Here is an 18,718-nt window from a genome sequence, read left to right on the forward strand (position 1 = left end):
AATAAAAAATGATGCAGGCATCTTTCCACAAGGACATTTCTTATCCTTTCAGATGTATTTTACTGCTCGCTCGCTACGCAGGCTGGATGAATAAAACACCATGATGTGATGCCATGAGCCTCGAGGGGCGACATCTAGCATGACAAGGTTACTAGACTTAAAATCGACCTTCTTTACCGCCACTTAATCACCAGCTGTCCCTCGCCCCCTGGAGGCACGGAGGATGGAGACAGGATATTTATTCTCAGTGGTTTCTCTTGCACAACTCCGAAAACTTGAGATCTAAGTTAAGTTTCTTTTAAGTGTCAACTTGGTCTCAGGATCTAAAATCACCATTCAAAGGTCGGTTAGATTTTTTAAGTCTCTTGCTCTCAGAGAAATGTACTGGGCCATAGTATAACAGTAAAACCCATTCTCTCAAAAAATAAATCGTAATCTTGAACGCAAATGGAGAAAAACTAACTTGGAAGTTTTTAGAATGACATGGAAAAACAGTATGTCCAGCTATAGACAGGCTTTAAAAACAGACCCACAAACTCATTGAAAATAACCAAAATAATCCAAGGTTTTTATTTGGCGCAGTGGCTAAATTAACAAATAACTAGAAGCCATACAATCTAAATATTCCCCTCACAGTTTAATAATAATGACTTTATGATTTTCTTCACTGATAAAACAGATCAGAAATACAATAACAAAAATAGATTCTACAGCATGTAACACTTCAGTTTCATCCATCGCACCCAAAGATAAACTGCAGTGCTTTACAAATATAGGATAGGAAGAGCTAAATAAACTTATCACTGTATCTTAACACCCAAAACATATTTATCAGATCCTGTACCCACTAAATTACTGAAAGAGTTGTTGCCTGTAGCCGAAGAACTGCTTCTCAATATCATTAACTCGTTGTTATCTTTAGGTCACATCCCAGAACCATTCAAACTTCTGGTTATTAAGCCTCTTATTAAGATCCTAGTAAACTGGCAAATTACAGACCCATTTCAAATCATCCATTTATGTCTACAATTTTTGGAAAAAGTTGTGTCTGCTCAATTGTGCTCCGTCCTGTAAAAAAATTCTCAGTCAGGTTTCAGGCCCCACCATAGCACAGAAATTGCACTTGTTAAAATTACAAATGAGCTGCTTCTTGCGTCAGATCAAGGCTGCATCTCATTGCTAGTCTTACTTGATCTTAGTGAAGCATTCGACACCATAGATCATAACATAATCATAGATCGATTACAAAACTATACAGGTATTCAAGGGCAGGCTCTAAGATGGTTTAGATCCTGTCCAATCACTATCACTTTGTTTATTTAAACGGAGTAATTTTTATCACCAGAAAAGTATGGAGAGCCACAAGGATCCATCCTAGGTACGCTGCTATTTTTGACATACTGTCACGGTTTACGCTGCCTGAAGGAATACGGAGCCGAGGATAAACGAAATAAGGCTTTTAATATATACAACTCATGGAGCCCAGCGATAGACACACGTAAGTGAGTGAGTAGGTCACAAGTGATGATACCCGACAAAACAGAACTGAAAGGACAAGGCTTATGTACAAAAGGATAATTGGGGAAACACAGGTGGATGGCATGACTAAATTAACAGGGACATGGAACACATGAGGAATAGAATAGACACACCTGGGAACTAATCAAACCAAACACGGAAAGACAGAAACTGGGTCACGGGCAAAAACACATTAAATGAGTCCAGGTGTGACAGTACTCCCCCCTCCCGGTAGGTGCGTCCTCGCACCGTAGAAACAACCGAGGGAGGCGTGGGTGGGAACTTGGGAGGAGGTTCCGGTGGAGGACGGACTCCCAGGAGGGGGCCAGCAGACAGGGACCACGGAGGAAGGAGCCAGGGAGGAGACGATGGAGGGAGGAGCCAGGGAGGAGACAGGAGCAGGAGGAGCCAGATGGTCCACCAGAGACCAGCCAGGACGGAGATCCAAGGTGGAGTCGACGGCGGGAGGAGCCATGGTGAAGGAGGGGTCGACGACACCAGGGGGCCGACAGGCGGAGATTGCACCGGTGGGTGAGGAGCCCAAGATGGAGCAGCACAGCCGCAGAGCCAGGGGGACGTCGAGGTTCCGGAGGGCCTAGGTGGAGCAGAAGGCTCAGGCGACCAAGGCGGAGGCAGGGTCCTGGCAGACCGCTGTGGAGCCGGAGTGACCGAGGATGGAGGTGGAACCGGAGGGAAGGAGGAGCCTGACAGAGCCAGAGGGATGGAATGACGAGGTGGAACCGGAGGAGTGGAGTCCCGAGGCGGCGGATGGTCGACGACTGACCAAGGTGCAGCCGGAGGGATGAGGGAGCCCGGTGGAGCAGGTGGGATGACAGGCCACGGTGGAGACGAGGGAGCTAAGAGCCAAGGCGGAGCCGCTGGGTCGAAGGACCGAGGAGGAGTCCAGGGCTCGGAGGCTGGAGGTGGAGACAGGGCCTTAACACGCCAAGGCGGAGCTGGAGACTGGCAGTCCAGCGGCGAACCACCGCGCCCCGATGGCGCGGACTGAGGGTGAGCTGCAGGACTGACTGGCACCAGCAGGGATGACGAGGAACTGGCTGGTCTAGGAGGAGGAGAGAGGAGAAGGATGGGAGGAAGGACAGGAGCATCAGGACTGGACGGAACCAGCGAAAGTGGAGCAGAGGGACCAGCAGGTCCTGGAGGAGGTGGGAGAGGGAGGCCGGGAGGGAACACAGGAGATACAGAAGATTCAGAGCTGGGCGGAACCAGCGGACACACAGAAGATTCAGGGCTGGGCGGAACCAGCGGAGACACAGAAGATTCAGGGCTGGGCAGAACCAGCGGAGACACAGAAGATTCAGGGCTGGGCGGAACCAGCGGAGAAACAGGAAACTCAGTGCTGGGCGGAACCAGCGGAGACACAGAAAACTCAGGGCTGGGCGGAACCAGCGGAGAAACAGAAAATTCAGGGCTGGGCGGAACCAGCGGAGAAACAGAAAACTCAGGGCTGGGCGGAACCAGCGGAGAAACAGAAAACTCAGAGCTGGGCGGAACCAGCGGAGACACAGAAAACTCAGGGCTGGGCGGAACCAGCGGAGACACAGAAGATTCAGGGCTGGGCAGAACCAGCGGAGACACAGAAGATTCAGGGCTGGGCGGAACCAGCGGAGAAACAGAAAACTCAGGGCTGGGCGGAACCAGCGGAGAAACAGAAAACTCAGAGCTGGGCGGAACCAGCGGAGAAACAGAAAATTCCTGGCTGGATGGAACCAGCGGAAATGGAGCAGAGGAAATGACTGGAGGAGGTAGGAGTGGGAGACTGAGAGGGTATACAGGGGAGTCAGGGCTGGACGGAACCAGCGGAGAAACAGGAATATTAGGGATTACCTCTGTAGACCATTCCATCAGATCCAGAACTTGCTCCATATGACTTTCAGAGACTGCATATAGCTCACCCTCAGTCGCAGGAGTGTGGGCAGGGCCTTCCTCCACGCCCTCGATCTCCACGAGGACTCCCACGATGCACGGTGTTGCCGGCTCACACACCTGGTCAGTCGCGCTCTCGAGATCCTGTTCCCTGTCAGTGGATGGCTCGGGCTCTGTGGCTGCGGTGGGCTCTGGCTCCGTGCGGCGGGGTGGTGGCTGGCTGGTCTCTGGGTCGGGAGTGGGGCTGGCGAGGTCCTCTATGGGGCAGACTGTGAAAGATGAGCCATTTCTCGCCAGAGTCCACTCCACGAATGCGGCAAAATCCTCCCGAGGACCATCTTCGGACGACAACGCTCTGCATTTGGAGTTCAGGCTGGTGTTGTAGAAGGTGCAGAGCGCGTCGTCCGGGTAGCTGGTGGCATTAGCTAATAGAAGAAACTGTCTGGTATGGTCCTCGAGAGAACGTCCTTCCTGCTTCAGCAGGAGGATGAGGAATTCGGGGCGATAGAGGGGATCCATAGAGATTACGAAACAAAAGGACTGTGAAACAACAAAAACAAAACGGAGGGTAAAACACGCAGTTTTAAACTTTCTTTTCTTTTGGTCGGGTATTCTGTCACGGTTTACGCTGCCTGAAGGAATACGGAGCCGAGGATAAACGAAATAAGGCTTTTAATATATACAACTCATGGAGCACAGCGATAGACACACGTAAGTGAGTGAGTAGGTCACAAGTGATGATACCCGACAAAACAGAACTGAAAGGACAAGGCTTATGTACAAAAGGATAATTGGGGAAACACAGGTGGATGGCATGACTAAATTAACAGGGACATGGAACACATGAGGAATAGAATAGACACACCTGGGAACTAATCAAACCAAACACGGAAAGACAGAAACTGGGTCACGGGCAAAAACACATTAAATGAGTCCAGGTGTGACACATACATGTTGCCCCTTGATAATATTATTAGGAAATAAAAGATTAGTTTCCACTGTTATGCTGATGAAACACATCTATATACTGAATCTGAAAATGACCAGACAAAACTTTTAAATTATCTAAGCTAACAGAGTGTGTTAAAAATGTTAAAGATTTGAAAACCAATCGTTTTCTCCTTCTGAGTTCAGATAAGACAGAGATATTAATTATTGGACCAAAAAACACTACACAGAATCTCTTGGATTACAATCTGCAACTAGACGGAACTGTTACTTCCTCTACAGCCAAAAATCTTGGTGCTATATTAGACAGCAACTTGTCTTTTGAAAATTATATTTCCAAAATAAAAAAAAAACAGCATTCTTACATATTACCCCAATTTTACAGTCTCTGCACTGGCTACCTATTAAGTTCTGTATCAGTTACAAATGATCATTACTTGTGTGGTAGCTAACTAGTCTAACCACACTACAATCCATCACTCTCCCTAAGGTCACAAAATCCTGGACTTTTGGTCGTTCCTAGGACAGCAAAGTCCACTAAAGGAGGTAGAGCTTTTTCCCATTTGGCTCCAAACTCTGGAATAACCTTCCTGATAATGTTCAGGGTTCAGACACACTCTCTCGGTTTAAATCTAGATTAAAAACACATCTCTCTAGCCAAACATTCAAATAATGCACTTTATAATCTTGGACTGCAGTTATGTCTGATCAAATGCACATTATTATTCCTTAGCTTGGGTTGAACAAATCATTTTTGCTTGGTTAATTAGAACATATTATTATGGCTGCTAATAGTGCTCATCATCTGTTTTAGTCTTTAATTGATTTTTCCATACATTCCTGCCATATGTACATTAACTGACATTAACAACTTATAAGCTACTACTAAATGTATTGTAGAAACTTAATTTTCTGTAAAGCTGCTTTGCAACTAATTGTTACATGAAAAGTGCTATATAGATAAACTTGAATTGAATTTAAATTAAATGTTTTATGTACATTTTTAAGTACATTTTACATTTATCAATTATTTATTCAGTGGTTTTGGTTGAATCTTGGCTGAAATATAAATCTTATGAGAATTAAAAGATCTGTGTGTGTGTGTGTGTTCTTCTTCTTTTGTAAAGAAACATTTCTCCATGACAATAATGATATAAAATGGAAATCCCATGGACACTTTCTGCTCTTAATTCAACTGTATTACTATCTAGGAAGAAGCGATTGAGCTGTTAAAGAGTCTCATTTGTGATGTTTGTTTCCCTCAAGCTCAGATCTGAATGCAGGTGTGATCAGTGTTAATGTTTTTAACACAATTACAATGTATAAGGACGGAGAGCAAGCAATACAAAGTGAAAGAGGAAGGAGTGCAGCAGCTGGGTTATTTTTAATCTCTGAAATGACAGAGAGGGCGACAGGCAACCCATCATCGGTCCGTCGCCTCCCACTCACTCGCCGCATGAACTCCTCCAGGCTTCCAGGTGGCAACAACACGCGTGTTTCATCGCTCTTGTTCACTCGTAGCGGCTCCATCTATCTTTGCTTAGCATTCACTTTCTCATGTTCGTCTTTCTGATCCATCTGCAGCAGAGACGCCTTCTCATGTCCAGATGTGTTATCTACTGACCTCTACACTCAACCAGCTCTTTATCAGTGAGTCTCACATCAACACCTAACACCATGTCTACATTACATGCATGCAGCAATTCATAATGTGTCAAAGCTGGATGATAATTACAATCAAATGAGACATCTATACTGGAGATAGCAGTGTAACATGGCTGTGTATCAGCAGGGCTGTGATTTGGGTGTAGGTATGCTGATATACAGCAATGACAAATGCCACAAGTGTGTAAGTAAAATGTAAATAGCAATGCAGTGTCTTTAAAAGCACACTTTTTGTGCATCACTACTTCCTTCCACCAAGGATTCAGATCTAAAGTTAACAGGTTAACAGCTAAAACCAATCCTTCGTTACAATTTAGAAAATGTCTCTTTAGAGTAACGAGTTGCTTCAATGAAAGCTTATTGTATTACTGTATTAAAAGCTGTATATTATGCAGAGTAGAGTATTATTAGACAGATGGACTCAGCAAAGTGTGATTACCTGCATCTGATACAGCATTTATTCTTCAGTTCAAGCTCATATTCACTATAAAACATTAACACAATTAAGTTAGATTTTCCTTTATACTCTTAAAGAAGAAAACACATGTAAAACAAAAAGAAAAGAGACTTTAAAAAGTGTTTAAAACAAATTTGCATGGTTGAGTTGAATTATAAAGTTTATCCTTCTTAGTTAAACCACTTTATGTTGTTAACAAAGCAAACTGTTGCTGAAATATCCACAACACTGAAATAAGAGCGTCTGATTTATGAGATGTGCATGTAGATTGTGTTTTTTACTATAGCAAACAGTAGAGATTTCCGTCAGAATCATCACCTGTCCAATTCATTTTTAATATTAAAATAAAATGATGGACTGTATGTGATTAAAATACTCAGTGCTCTGATGCAGTTGTAATGCTGTGCAATAGTCTAATGAATATGCTAAAGCTACTTTTTTTTTTTTTTTATGAATTATGACTATATTGGCTACCATAGCTATACATGAAGACTTTAGATGACATGAAACTGTTGTCATCATAAATGCAAAAAATATTGAACTGTTATCTGCTGTTATATCCCCATTTGCCACAATTAAAACCTTTGATTTCACCATAGTAAAAAATGTTGTTTGTAACAATATGAAGTAGATCTCCTAAAACCCCAAACACTGCAGGGCCGCGGGAAGTAATTTTGAACAGGGGGTGCTGTGATTTTTTTTTTTTTTTTTTTTTTTTTTTTTGACAAAAAACCTATGAGCCTATAGGCCTATTTAAAATACATTTTAAAAATAAATACATTGAGATTTACTACTTTATTGTCATATACACTACAGTGCACAGCCAGCCAGGGTCTGAAACACACAGACATCAGTTCTCAGATATGCGCAATCCGTTATTAATCTGAAGCAGAATCAGAAATAATAGTTTAATAATCGAAAAAACGAAAATCCTTTCATTACAATTTCAGATAGCCTATACATACATGCAACTTATTTAGATACAACAAATAATATTACAACAAAATATAATATTAATCAAACTTCACAATAACGCTAAAACAATGCAATCGATTTGGTCAGCTGGCTTGAGTCACTGCACGTTTATGTCACACGCAACTCTATTAACTCCAAAATCTTTTTACGCACACCAGAAGGAAATAATCTCTGACTATTTAAACGTTATTTAACAGTTCTCCACAACCATTACGCAAAGAACACACGAACGAAATAATACTCTCCATCTCCATCCCCACCACCTTACAAAAATACTATAGTGTACTACTTACAATTGCTTGGCTAGTCAAAGCTGATCCCACACTTGTTGCCAAAAATTTTTTACAAACGCGGCAGCACAATGCTCTTACCTGAGCTACATGCAGGCGGGGTGCCCTGGTTACAGGTGTCCAAATGTCGAGGTGCGCTGTATTAAATAAGGATGAATGTATTCTGCGTGGAACGAGCGGGAAACCTCGTTACTCGGCGACCAAACCTGCCTGCCTGACGTTGACAACGTAACTTCCGAACTTGTGTTGATTAGGCCTCAAAATATGAAATTAAAATCCAAAATATATAAGTAATAGCCTACGTGTGTCAAAATCATTTTCTAAAATATTCATAAGGAATTTATAAATTGTGCAAAATATTTTAATAGGCCTACATTTTTTTATCTCCCTCTCGTCACTAGGGGGTGCTGCAGCACCCCCAGCACCCCCACTTCCCGCGGCCATGAAACACTGTGACAAAATCACGTCTCGTTTGTTTATTTACAAATCATCACCCTAAAATCTGATGATTTCACACTGGTCTCCTATTTTGTCTTTCCTTCCTGCTCTGTAATCAGCTGCCAAACATTAGAGAAAAGAGGAAGTTGTTTATCCACCAAACGTATGAACTCTAAATGTTTTAAGTGACCATTAAAGGCTTTCAGCCCCACAACAGCATCTCTGCTAGTACAGGACAATCAAAACCACGAAACATCGATGAAATCACAGAGCATCAGACACAATCCAGCACATCTGATGACGATCCATGTGATTTCATCAAAACACAGCAAGAACCAGAATCAGAATCAGAATCAGAATCAGTGCTTACATTCACACTTCAGAGGGGACTTACAGGACATCATCCACAAAAACAACACATTCATATACTCAAACATCACAGATCTTAGCATGTGATGAATGATCCCACATGCAATATCATGTGAAAAATAAATACACTACAATGTATTTAAAATATAATTAAATCAAGTATAACACAAATAAATGTAAATATTTATGTGCTTAATAAAAATACCCAGCAATTGTACTTCTATACCAAACTGGTATACTTAAAGCTTGCTAAATTGGAACAACTAAATTTGTGCTTAATGCACTTTAATTGTGTGGAAGTAGTGCTGAAGTGTATCTTGCATTTACATATCTTTATTATTTTAAGTACAATCCTCAGCAACAGTGACATTAAAACACATTTTAGGCTTAATATTAAGGAATGTGCATTGTGCACACACACACACACACACACACACACACACACATACATATATACACACACAATTAATGATTAAAAACTATTAAAATAAACACAACTAAATACTAAAAATGTAATTAAAATAAAGTTATAGCAAACAAATAAAATACATAAATATTATAAATATATTTAATATATAATAAAACAAACACATAAATATTTATTTATTTATTAAAACTACTATTAAATTATTAAACTATAAAAATCAAATAACTAAATAAGACACTAACACACCTATAAAATAAACAATAAATATAAAAATATGCAAATATATAATAAAACAAACAAATAAAAAACCGTTTGTTTTTTAAGTCTATAAAACATAAACATTCACAATCAAGGTTTTCATTGCAAATTAAATTACAAGAGAATTCCAAGAAAAGAACTAATAAAACTAGTCAATACAAAAAATTTTACTAAAACAAAACTTGCTATGAATTATAAATATCTATATATTGTGACGAGTCAGCTGCCTCCTCCCTGATTGTCACCGGCACCCCGTCCTAAATCGCCGCCCTTCACCAGGCTCCCGACTGGAGTGGGTGTGAGAGAGGAGGGGCGCTGGATGAGTCAGGGCTGGCGGCGTGTGATGGGGCACACCTGAAGGAAGTGGAGCCTCATTACCGCCGCTGTTTAAAAGCCCAACGCGCCTCTCCTCAGGAGACGGGTCTCTTCCCCGTGCATGCACACTGGTGTCCTCGTGGGTCCAGGAAGGGTGCGTTGAGGGACTCCCGCGCCACCAAGACGTGAGCTGCCGGACCCGCGATCCGGATGGGAACCGCACCCGTATACACGGCCGACGGGCCAGGATGCCGGGCCGTCCATCCCCTACCAGCGCCGCGGCCAACGAGAGAGACGCGGCCGCTAGGAGAAGCCGCCGCCCCTCGCGCCCCGGACCAAGGAGGGGAGCGCGTGCGGCCGCCGGACTCCGCCCCTTGCCTGGACCCTTCCTCCATGAACACTGCCTGACCCACACGAACCCCCCCGCAGCACAACGAGGACACCAGATCCCCTGTTATTTTGGACACTTTCCCCCTTTGGCCACTTTTATTCCCTTTGTTTTATGATTTCTGTTAATAAAAGCCTCTCCGAGGCCTGACGCCACGCCCACTGTGTCTGTCTTGTGCTCCTCCCGTGACAATATATATATAGATATATATATACTTTCGTTGTAAGTCTTTGTAAAAGATTCACCATCAAGGTTTCTCGAGCATAACTTTCCAAACTGACAAGTGTATTTTTCAAAGTAGGTCATTTATTCTGAAGCGAAACGCGGGGTCATTCATTTCATGTACTGAGAAACTGAAACAAGGGGACATAATACATTGGACCACGTATACTTATGTGACTGATGCCTGCAAAGTGACATCCCTCTCCCACCTGGGTCAGTCAAAATACACATGTGAGAATGGTGTTCATTAATTTCAGTTCTGCATTTAACACCGTAATCCCCTCCAAACTCAGCCAGCTTTGAATCAGCACATCCCTCTTCAACTGGACTCTGGACTTTCTGACTAGCAGACCCCAGTCTGTTAAATTGATAACCTCTCCTCCACCATCATCACTCTGAACACAGGGGTGCCACAGGGCTACGTGCTGAGACCTCTCCTGTACTCCTTATTCAACCATGATACATTCCTGTTTATGGCTCCAACACCATAATCAAATTCGCAGATGACACCACGGTGGTAGATCTGATCTAGTTTTAATATTTGGTCAATCAATCTTCAAATAAAAGCTTTTCCAGCAGAAGGTGTTTCTGTACCTGGCTTTTGAATCGCTCGATCACCGCGGTCAGAATCGCATCCTCTTGTCCGGCCTCAGGTGTTTTAATGATGAAGTCCACATCGTGACCGAACTCCTTCCCCCTGCACATTAAACACACACACACACACACACATTATACACTGAATGCATGCTCATCTGCATTAAACCGAATCAGATGCAGACAGTGTCAGCGGATTGCATGATGAGACACATATAAGCGTGTGAGTAACAGTGCGGCACGAACGGCTCGTTTAATGCCTTTGCCTTTTCCTATTACTCAAATAAGGCATTTGGCCTGCGTCATTAAACTCTCTTCTGCCGGAGCTGTCAGACGCTTATGAGTTTCACTGCTGTGTAGAGAGATTATGAAAATGAGTCTCCAAAACTCAAAGGCCTTGCATGCTCCAGATTCAGGTGGGAGGAAGGAGATAGTCAGAGATATTTAGGTAAAAATATATAACAGCTCATAAGGAGGAAAAAATCCATCATCCACAACATTTCTGTGTTCAACATACATCCAATGTCTGTTTAGTAAATTTTTTAAAGTAAAATATGATAAGCAAAAATTAAGTAAAATTCAAATGTATCGCACAATGATTGAATTATTTTCTCCTTTAACATATAATTAAAACAAAACTGACCCTATAACACACGTTCCTGGTCTTATCATGAAAAAAAAACATTTCAAAGTACATTTCTACATACTATTTTTTAATAAATAGATTAATAAAATAAAAAAATATATTCTAAATCAATCAATTTCTAAACGAATACATAAATACATGTTCTTTTTAATTTGTACCTTTTTTTAAATGAAGATTTATACATCAATAAATTGAAAAATACATTTCATATACATTTCTAAATAAATGCGTTTCTAGATAAAACACACTGTAAATAAATTTCTAAACAAAGACAGAAATGCATTCCTAAACGACTACACTACATACGCTGTCATGGAAGCACACACGAGGCACGTCCAAACTTAAACAGTCTTTAATCCTGAAACTGACTCTAAAACCGTGATACAAACTGAACCGTGAGTGTGTTGAACCGTTGCACCCCTAACACTGTAAGTGAACACTTGAGCAGCAGAAAGCGTGTGAATGTGAGTTTGTCTGGTTTGAAAGGCAGGTGCTGGAAGTGAAAAACACAAGCGTAGGCACAGTTCGACGGATAAGAGGCTCTCAGAACTCTGAACTTGCATTTCTCTTTTCTCCTGCTCGCAGATGTAGTGCTGAATAAACAGAACTTCATTTAACCCGACGCCAGATTGCTATTAAACACTGCTTTTCATACAAAACACAAAGTGAGAGAACAGCTGTGTTCGTCCACTTTTTAAGAATTCATGCAGCTTGCAAATTGTTTATATATATATATATATATATATATATATATATATATATATATATATATATATATATATATTAGAAAAATAAAGCAAATTCTGTATTTTTGAATTCTTATTTTATAAAAAATAAAATTCTAAATACATTTCTTCTTTCAAAAAATAAAAACATTCATCTAAATAATCAAATTAATTACAAAAAAATATCTTAAGAAATGCATTACTAAAACAAATAAAACAATATATTTCTACATAAATAAATTGATGTCAAAATAAATTAATTTCTAAATACATTACATATTTATAAATTAAAAAAAAAATACATTAAAAATAATTTCCTGAATAAATCCAATATATTTTTCTAAAATATGTATTTCTAAAAAAAATAAAAAAAAATAAGACTATAAACAATTTCCTGAATAAATCAAATATATTTTTAGCTTTGATTTCTAATTTCTAAATAAACACTTTTTAAACACGTGTGTAATTATTTAAATAAAAATATGTTTCCCAGATGATCAAATTGAGACACACTTGAGATACAAGTCTAAAAACATAAATAAATATCTAAAGATTTTTCTAAACGTACAATCAGAAAAATAGATGCCTTAAAATAAATGTCTTAATAAATGTCTTAATAAATTTCTAAACAAAGAAACTTCTTAATAAACACATTTATAAATAAATAAAAAAATTCTAAATAAACATATGAATTAAAATAAATAACCAACATTCCTACACAATATATTTATAAAAATAAAAACTAGCTCTAATACTAGCTTTCTACATTATATTTTACATTGTTGTCTTTGTGAGTGTGTGGATGTGTGGTTTCATGCTCGTAAATAAGTGTTATTAAAGCCCAAAGCATCTACTGTATACACTGGAACATGAACACGAATGCTTAGAGCAGTGTATGCTGGATTTCATGCATGGCTGAACCTCTCAGCTGAAGCAAACGTCTAGTGACTCTTAGTGGAGCTGTTAATGTAAACATGTGTGTTCATGTTACAGGAACTGGCTTCAATCTTCCAGGCAAAATCCAGAAAATGAATGAATCCGAGCCGCACTGCTGTATGCGATTACAGAGGCAGTATGTCACTGGTTTTTGATCCAGACTTCAGAAATCAGGCCTCAGAAGACATTACTAAACCAGCTGGACCACACGCCTCCTCTGATGGAGATCCGTCAGATGCAAAGCCAAAACATCGCACGCTTAAGTTGACATGTAAGAGAGAACAAATGAACCCTGGATCAGCCAGAAGCAGCGTTTGATCCTGCTGCTGCCTTCAAGTCCTCCTGGGAAGCTCCTTTAGAAATAGTGACGATGATACCACCATGACTTTAACAGAAATAACCTGTATGTGTTAGGTTCATTTAGATTTCTTAGGTTAATATTTCTTAGGTTAATATTACTTATTTTTACTACCATTGTTAACATATTTTGGAAAACAAGTCTTTATTTTATTTTTATTTATTTATTATTTTTTTATTTTATTTTTTTTATTTTTTTTTAGGCATTTTTAAAATTTAATTATTTATTATAAATTGTTTAGGCATTTTTTTACTACCATTTTTAACATATTTTGGAAAACAAGTCTTTATTTTATTTTATTTCATTTTATTTTTATTTTATTTTATTATTAATTTTTTAGGCATTTTTAAAATTTAATTATGTATTATTAATTGTTTAGGCATTTTTAACATTTCTATTCAGAAATTAACCGTATGTGTTTAATAATTGTATATTTACTCATATTTTACTTACATATTAAACTTTTTTAATCTTCTTTTTTACCATATATCTGAAAAATGAGTCATTATTTTAGTATTATTCATATAATATTGTAGAATTTTTATATTATATAAATAAAATATATATATTTTTTGTTTTTATATGAAAGTATTTAATCATATTTTCATTTAGCTTTTATTTTTATATACTTAGTTTTTAATTTTAAATGTAGGCTAGGATTTGCTTATCTTGTTATACGCTTTTTTCTTTTATTAGTCGTTTTTCTATTTATTTTCAGCTTTAATTATTATTTTTTTATTTCAGTTTTAGCTTTAGTAATTTTATTACTTCAGTCTAAACGTATTTATTTAAATTACACCTCAAGGGAACATTTCTAATTTGTGTTTACATTGTTTCATAAATGTATTTTTTAAAAGGTTTTAATTTTTTTTCTTTTTTTTTATGTTTCACTTAACAATAAACTAAAATGAAAAAGAGGAAAGTCACCATTAACTACTACATTGCTAAACATTAAACTTAATTCTGTATTATTAAACCAATATTCAAAACAGAACAACGTTTAAAACAAACAAGTTGTAGTTGCAGTTATTATAAATGCAAAACACCCTTTTTTACATCGCAAACCCAAATTCGCATTTTTGCGCATGTTTTGCATCCTTGATATTAAACGCATTAGTCACTTTGAAATATAAATCTCACATTTCAGATGATTAAAAACTGTGACATACTTACAAACAAACACTGGATGCAGCACTAGTGCAATTCCATCATTAGCATTAGCATAAGAGGAAATGTAATCCATCATAAACCAGTTAAAGAAGCAGTTTCGGATCAAAACTCTTCATCTGTATCATCAACATTCACAATCCCTGATCAATACCAAATTAGCATCCACTAATACCGTCATTACAGTGGCGCTCATGTGAGATTGTCATGTAAATACACTCATTCCCATGCATCTTGAAGGCAGCACTAGTCTTCCACGTTAAAGCTAATGGCAATAGAGTGAAACCAAGTGAAAAGGGAAGGTCTCGCGGGTCATTTTAGAGGAGCTTATTGAGTGGGCGAGCGATGTGACAGTGTTCATTTAGAGCTCAACAAGCCTCGCTAATGTGCTAAAGTTCAGCGCTAGTGTGTGGGAGTTCAGCTTATCACAGAGATGCATTAGCAGTCACTTCTAAACACACGTATAAACCAGCAATATTAGCTTTTAAAGGCATGCTAATGCTGCAGTTCAGACAATGAGGCACGATGAAGTGCAGAAGTTTGCATTAGATTTGCATGTTAGCATATTTTGTTTTTGCATTCGAACAAAAAGCACTTGTCATTTTACTCACTGTATTGATTTTAGACATTGTTTACTCCATGCAATATCTTTCTAATCTCATTTGCACATGAGTTATTCAAGACTGTTCTCACACAGGTTTGACTATTTGCACCTGAACATTTTCTAGGCAGCATGATACTTTCATGACGCTTCGTTGTCATTTCTGGAGCCTGACGTGCTTATAAAAGCCATGCACTTCATGTGTTCTGCTAAATAAAGAAAGTCCAATAGCTACAGCATGAAAGTGAGTAAATGATGACAGAAAGTTTATTTTTGGGTGAACTTGTATGAATTGCTAATGCACACTGTAAGTCTTTCAGAAAGTGCAAAGCTATACGGTTGAACTGGAGCCGCACACCCATAAAAAGCTCCTGAAAATCACTCAGGAATTACTAGATATTACATGACAGCTATTTATTTGCTGTCATAGTGAAATACGCTGGCGTTAGAGACTGCATTCTGCTTCTCAGACATCACAGAGAAGAGCTTAAACGCCCAAATGCTAAATTAAACCTCTCCGACTTCCATCACTTTCACAGGCTAAAAATACAGAGACGAGAGAGAGAAGATGAGACGGCATGAAGAAGAGCGACGCAGTGACAGATCTTACTAAACTCATTCATGTAATCAGTGATTAGAAGGGTTTCCAAGCCAAACTATCATTGCACTATTAGTGCTCATATTAAAAAACAACAGCAATAAACGATTAGACACTTGAAATACATCATTTATCCATCAGACATCATCAGTATTATCAGTAAACCCCTAGAACATTCTAGCAACTGCAAAGCAACACTTTTTTCCAGCCAGTTTTCAAACAATCTTGACTTAAATTAAACAAAAACATTCAACCTAAACAGATATATCAAAATAACATGGGATGTGTTCTGCCCAGTCTGTGCAATATTGAATATCATTTCTGGTGATATTTCACCGAGTCAGTTGTGGTAGACATTAGAAGCGATCCTTTTCATTTCTAATGAGCTGTGCTGAAATGCACCGCCGCTTTAAGCACATCTTTTTCTTTCTGTCTGCGTTTCGCTGCGCCGTCACAAATCATCCGACTGCACATGCAAAAACCATCAGCATAGATTCACTTTACCCCCAAATCAGCTCCAATTCACACCCGCTAATGTGGGACCAGCGACTATCAGTCCAGCTTAGACACGTCAGTCAAACACGAGCGCTGATTCAGTCTGTTTCATTAATCTCACGCTCGTCTCATCTCAGCTTGAACACTGTGTCAGGGAAACGTCGAAAGAATTGATTAATGGCCGTTTTAAAAGCATTTACATTTTAAATCTGGTTCACTCCTCTTCCATGTGTGCCAGAGCCCATTTAACAAATGCCAAACTAGTAAAACTGTCTCCAGATTGGAGTGAAGCTTGTCATACGTCCATATGTTCTGGAGTGGCCCTCGGCTGACATACTTTGGTTTAATGTATTTGTGAACATAGATTTAGACAGTCCTCTTTGGCGTTTCCTCCAGACCGATCGTCTCATCCTCGCTGCTCATCACCTTCTCTACCGTAGTAAGACGAAACATGTCATCCCCTCGTCGCATGATATGTGCATCTGAGAAATCTTTTGCTGTATGAAATTTGAGAAGTCACCATTCTGGCTTTCAGGATCTCGCAAATCTTTTCATAAGACCTGGAAACCTTCTTAAGATCGCATCGAAAGCTGACTCAGCGCTAACACACGGTAATGAACTTCTGCTGGAAAGAGGGAAGATTGATTCTTGAGAGAGGAATGTTCGTTTATTTCTATGCATTTGTTTATCTTTGTTTATTTAATAATTAGTTAACTTTTTTATTATATTAGATTATATTATATTATTATGTTTTCCATTAGTGTTGTTGTCTTCTTTTCAGTGCGAACTTCAAGATTCTTAAGATACATTTACTTGAGCAAAATAACTTATTTTTTATTAAAGTTATCTGACAGATCAATTATGTTGATAGATGTTTGTTTTCGTTTTAGGCATAATCATAATCAATTTAAGGATGTTTCAATATTTTTTTTTGTTTGTTTGTTTCTGTTTTATTTATTAATTTAATTAATTTAATTAATTTAATTCATTTAATTAATTTAATTAATTATTATTATTATTATTATTTATTTTATTTTATTTTATTTTTATTTTTTTGCAGTCCATGTAACATTTTAATTCCTTGAATTTAAGATTTTCATTTGTGGAAACACGAAACATATGTTTAAAAAAATTATATATATTTTTTTGTTTGGTTGGTTGGTTGTTGTTTTTTTTTTTTTATTGTATTTAATTAATTATTTGCTTTTCATCAGCTCTTATTTCATTAGACCAGTGTTTCCCAAAGTAAAAATTGTGAGTTGATAAATAAGTAATAATACAGATATTAGTTAGTGTATTTTCTGAAAAATATAAATACTAATTATTTATATATATATATTATATATGTGTGTGTGTGAATGTGTGTTTGTGTGTGTGTAATAAATGCAATATCTAATTTAACAACTTAATGCATTGAAGACTTTCTACTCCAGTTTAATTCATTTTTTAGGCCCTAAATTTGTGGAGGGGCGAAATCAAGATGTATAAAGACCCTATAAAACCTGTGTTAAACATTTTCATCACCTCCCAAACCACTAGTTTCACCTGCTCTAATGTAAAGACATCCAGACATCTGTAAGTGTAGTTTTCACTGCCAATGCATTAATGAATGATTCATGTCCCTTCACCAACAGATGAACACACATCTCGTCACAGGTCTCTCTTCACTCGACTGTGTGTATCCTGATCCTCTGTACATGTTCAAGCAGAATCTATTCATACACCACACACAGAGGTAAATCCAGACATCACCAAAACCGTCACGGCCAACCTTGCGAAGCCTGTCGAAGTTCAAACAGCAGATTTGGACAGAGCTTATCCTCGACAGAGCTGCAGATTTGCATTTTGAGCCGTAAAGTTTGGGAGGTAAACATGATGTTTTCTCGCTGTCGTAATCCCGTTACACTGACGCTCAGTCACATTAGTCATCCTGAGATATAGAGGAGTGTCATGTGAGGAAAACTCATATAGCACCCGTGACTAATCGCTCTATAGTCAAAACCTCGCTGAATTCAACAAGCTCGCTCAATTACACCCTCCGTCAATGTCAAACCTCAGCTCCTGATGAATGCCACGGCTGACGCGCAGTTTTACAGAGGAGCTTCACGAAGCATCGGGACGGCTCTATCGGCAAACAAAATCTGGGCATTTATTTATTTATACAGGTTTATATTTTGCTGATGCACCACAGTCAAGCTCTGAAGGTCTGAGATGGTTTGATATCTATTTATAATCGGCTTTATTCGCAATCATGCAACTACAATCTGGATTCGCACACGGTGTTGGTGCTGTAAGGAGCTCACGACGTCTGAGAACTATTAATAACAGACTTTTAATAGATCCATAAGAGGAAATAAGACAGGGCAAAGAAACTCAGGAGAACACAGAGCTTAGGAGAACGGAGACAAACGAGATAATTAGTAAAACACAGGTGGAAGCGA

The 18,718-nt window shown here is 38.6% G+C and overlaps 1 protein-coding gene across 1 annotated transcript in view; it reads right to left on the reverse strand.

Annotated features, from left to right (window-relative positions):
* dntt (deoxynucleotidyltransferase, terminal) overlaps positions 1–18,718 on the reverse strand; it is a 102,714-nt gene that overhangs the window by 44,434 nt on the left and 39,562 nt on the right. Inside the window, exon 8 of the mRNA XM_052572121.1 lies at positions 10,752–10,854. Within this exon, the coding sequence (XP_052428081.1) occupies positions 10,752–10,854 (103 nt within the window). The remainder of the gene's footprint in view (positions 1–10,751; positions 10,855–18,718) is intronic.

The sequence above is a fragment of the Carassius gibelio genome, chromosome B13 (assembly GCF_023724105.1).
Source record: "Carassius gibelio isolate Cgi1373 ecotype wild population from Czech Republic chromosome B13, carGib1.2-hapl.c, whole genome shotgun sequence".
NCBI classification, from domain to species: domain Eukaryota; kingdom Metazoa; phylum Chordata; class Actinopteri; order Cypriniformes; family Cyprinidae; genus Carassius; species Carassius gibelio.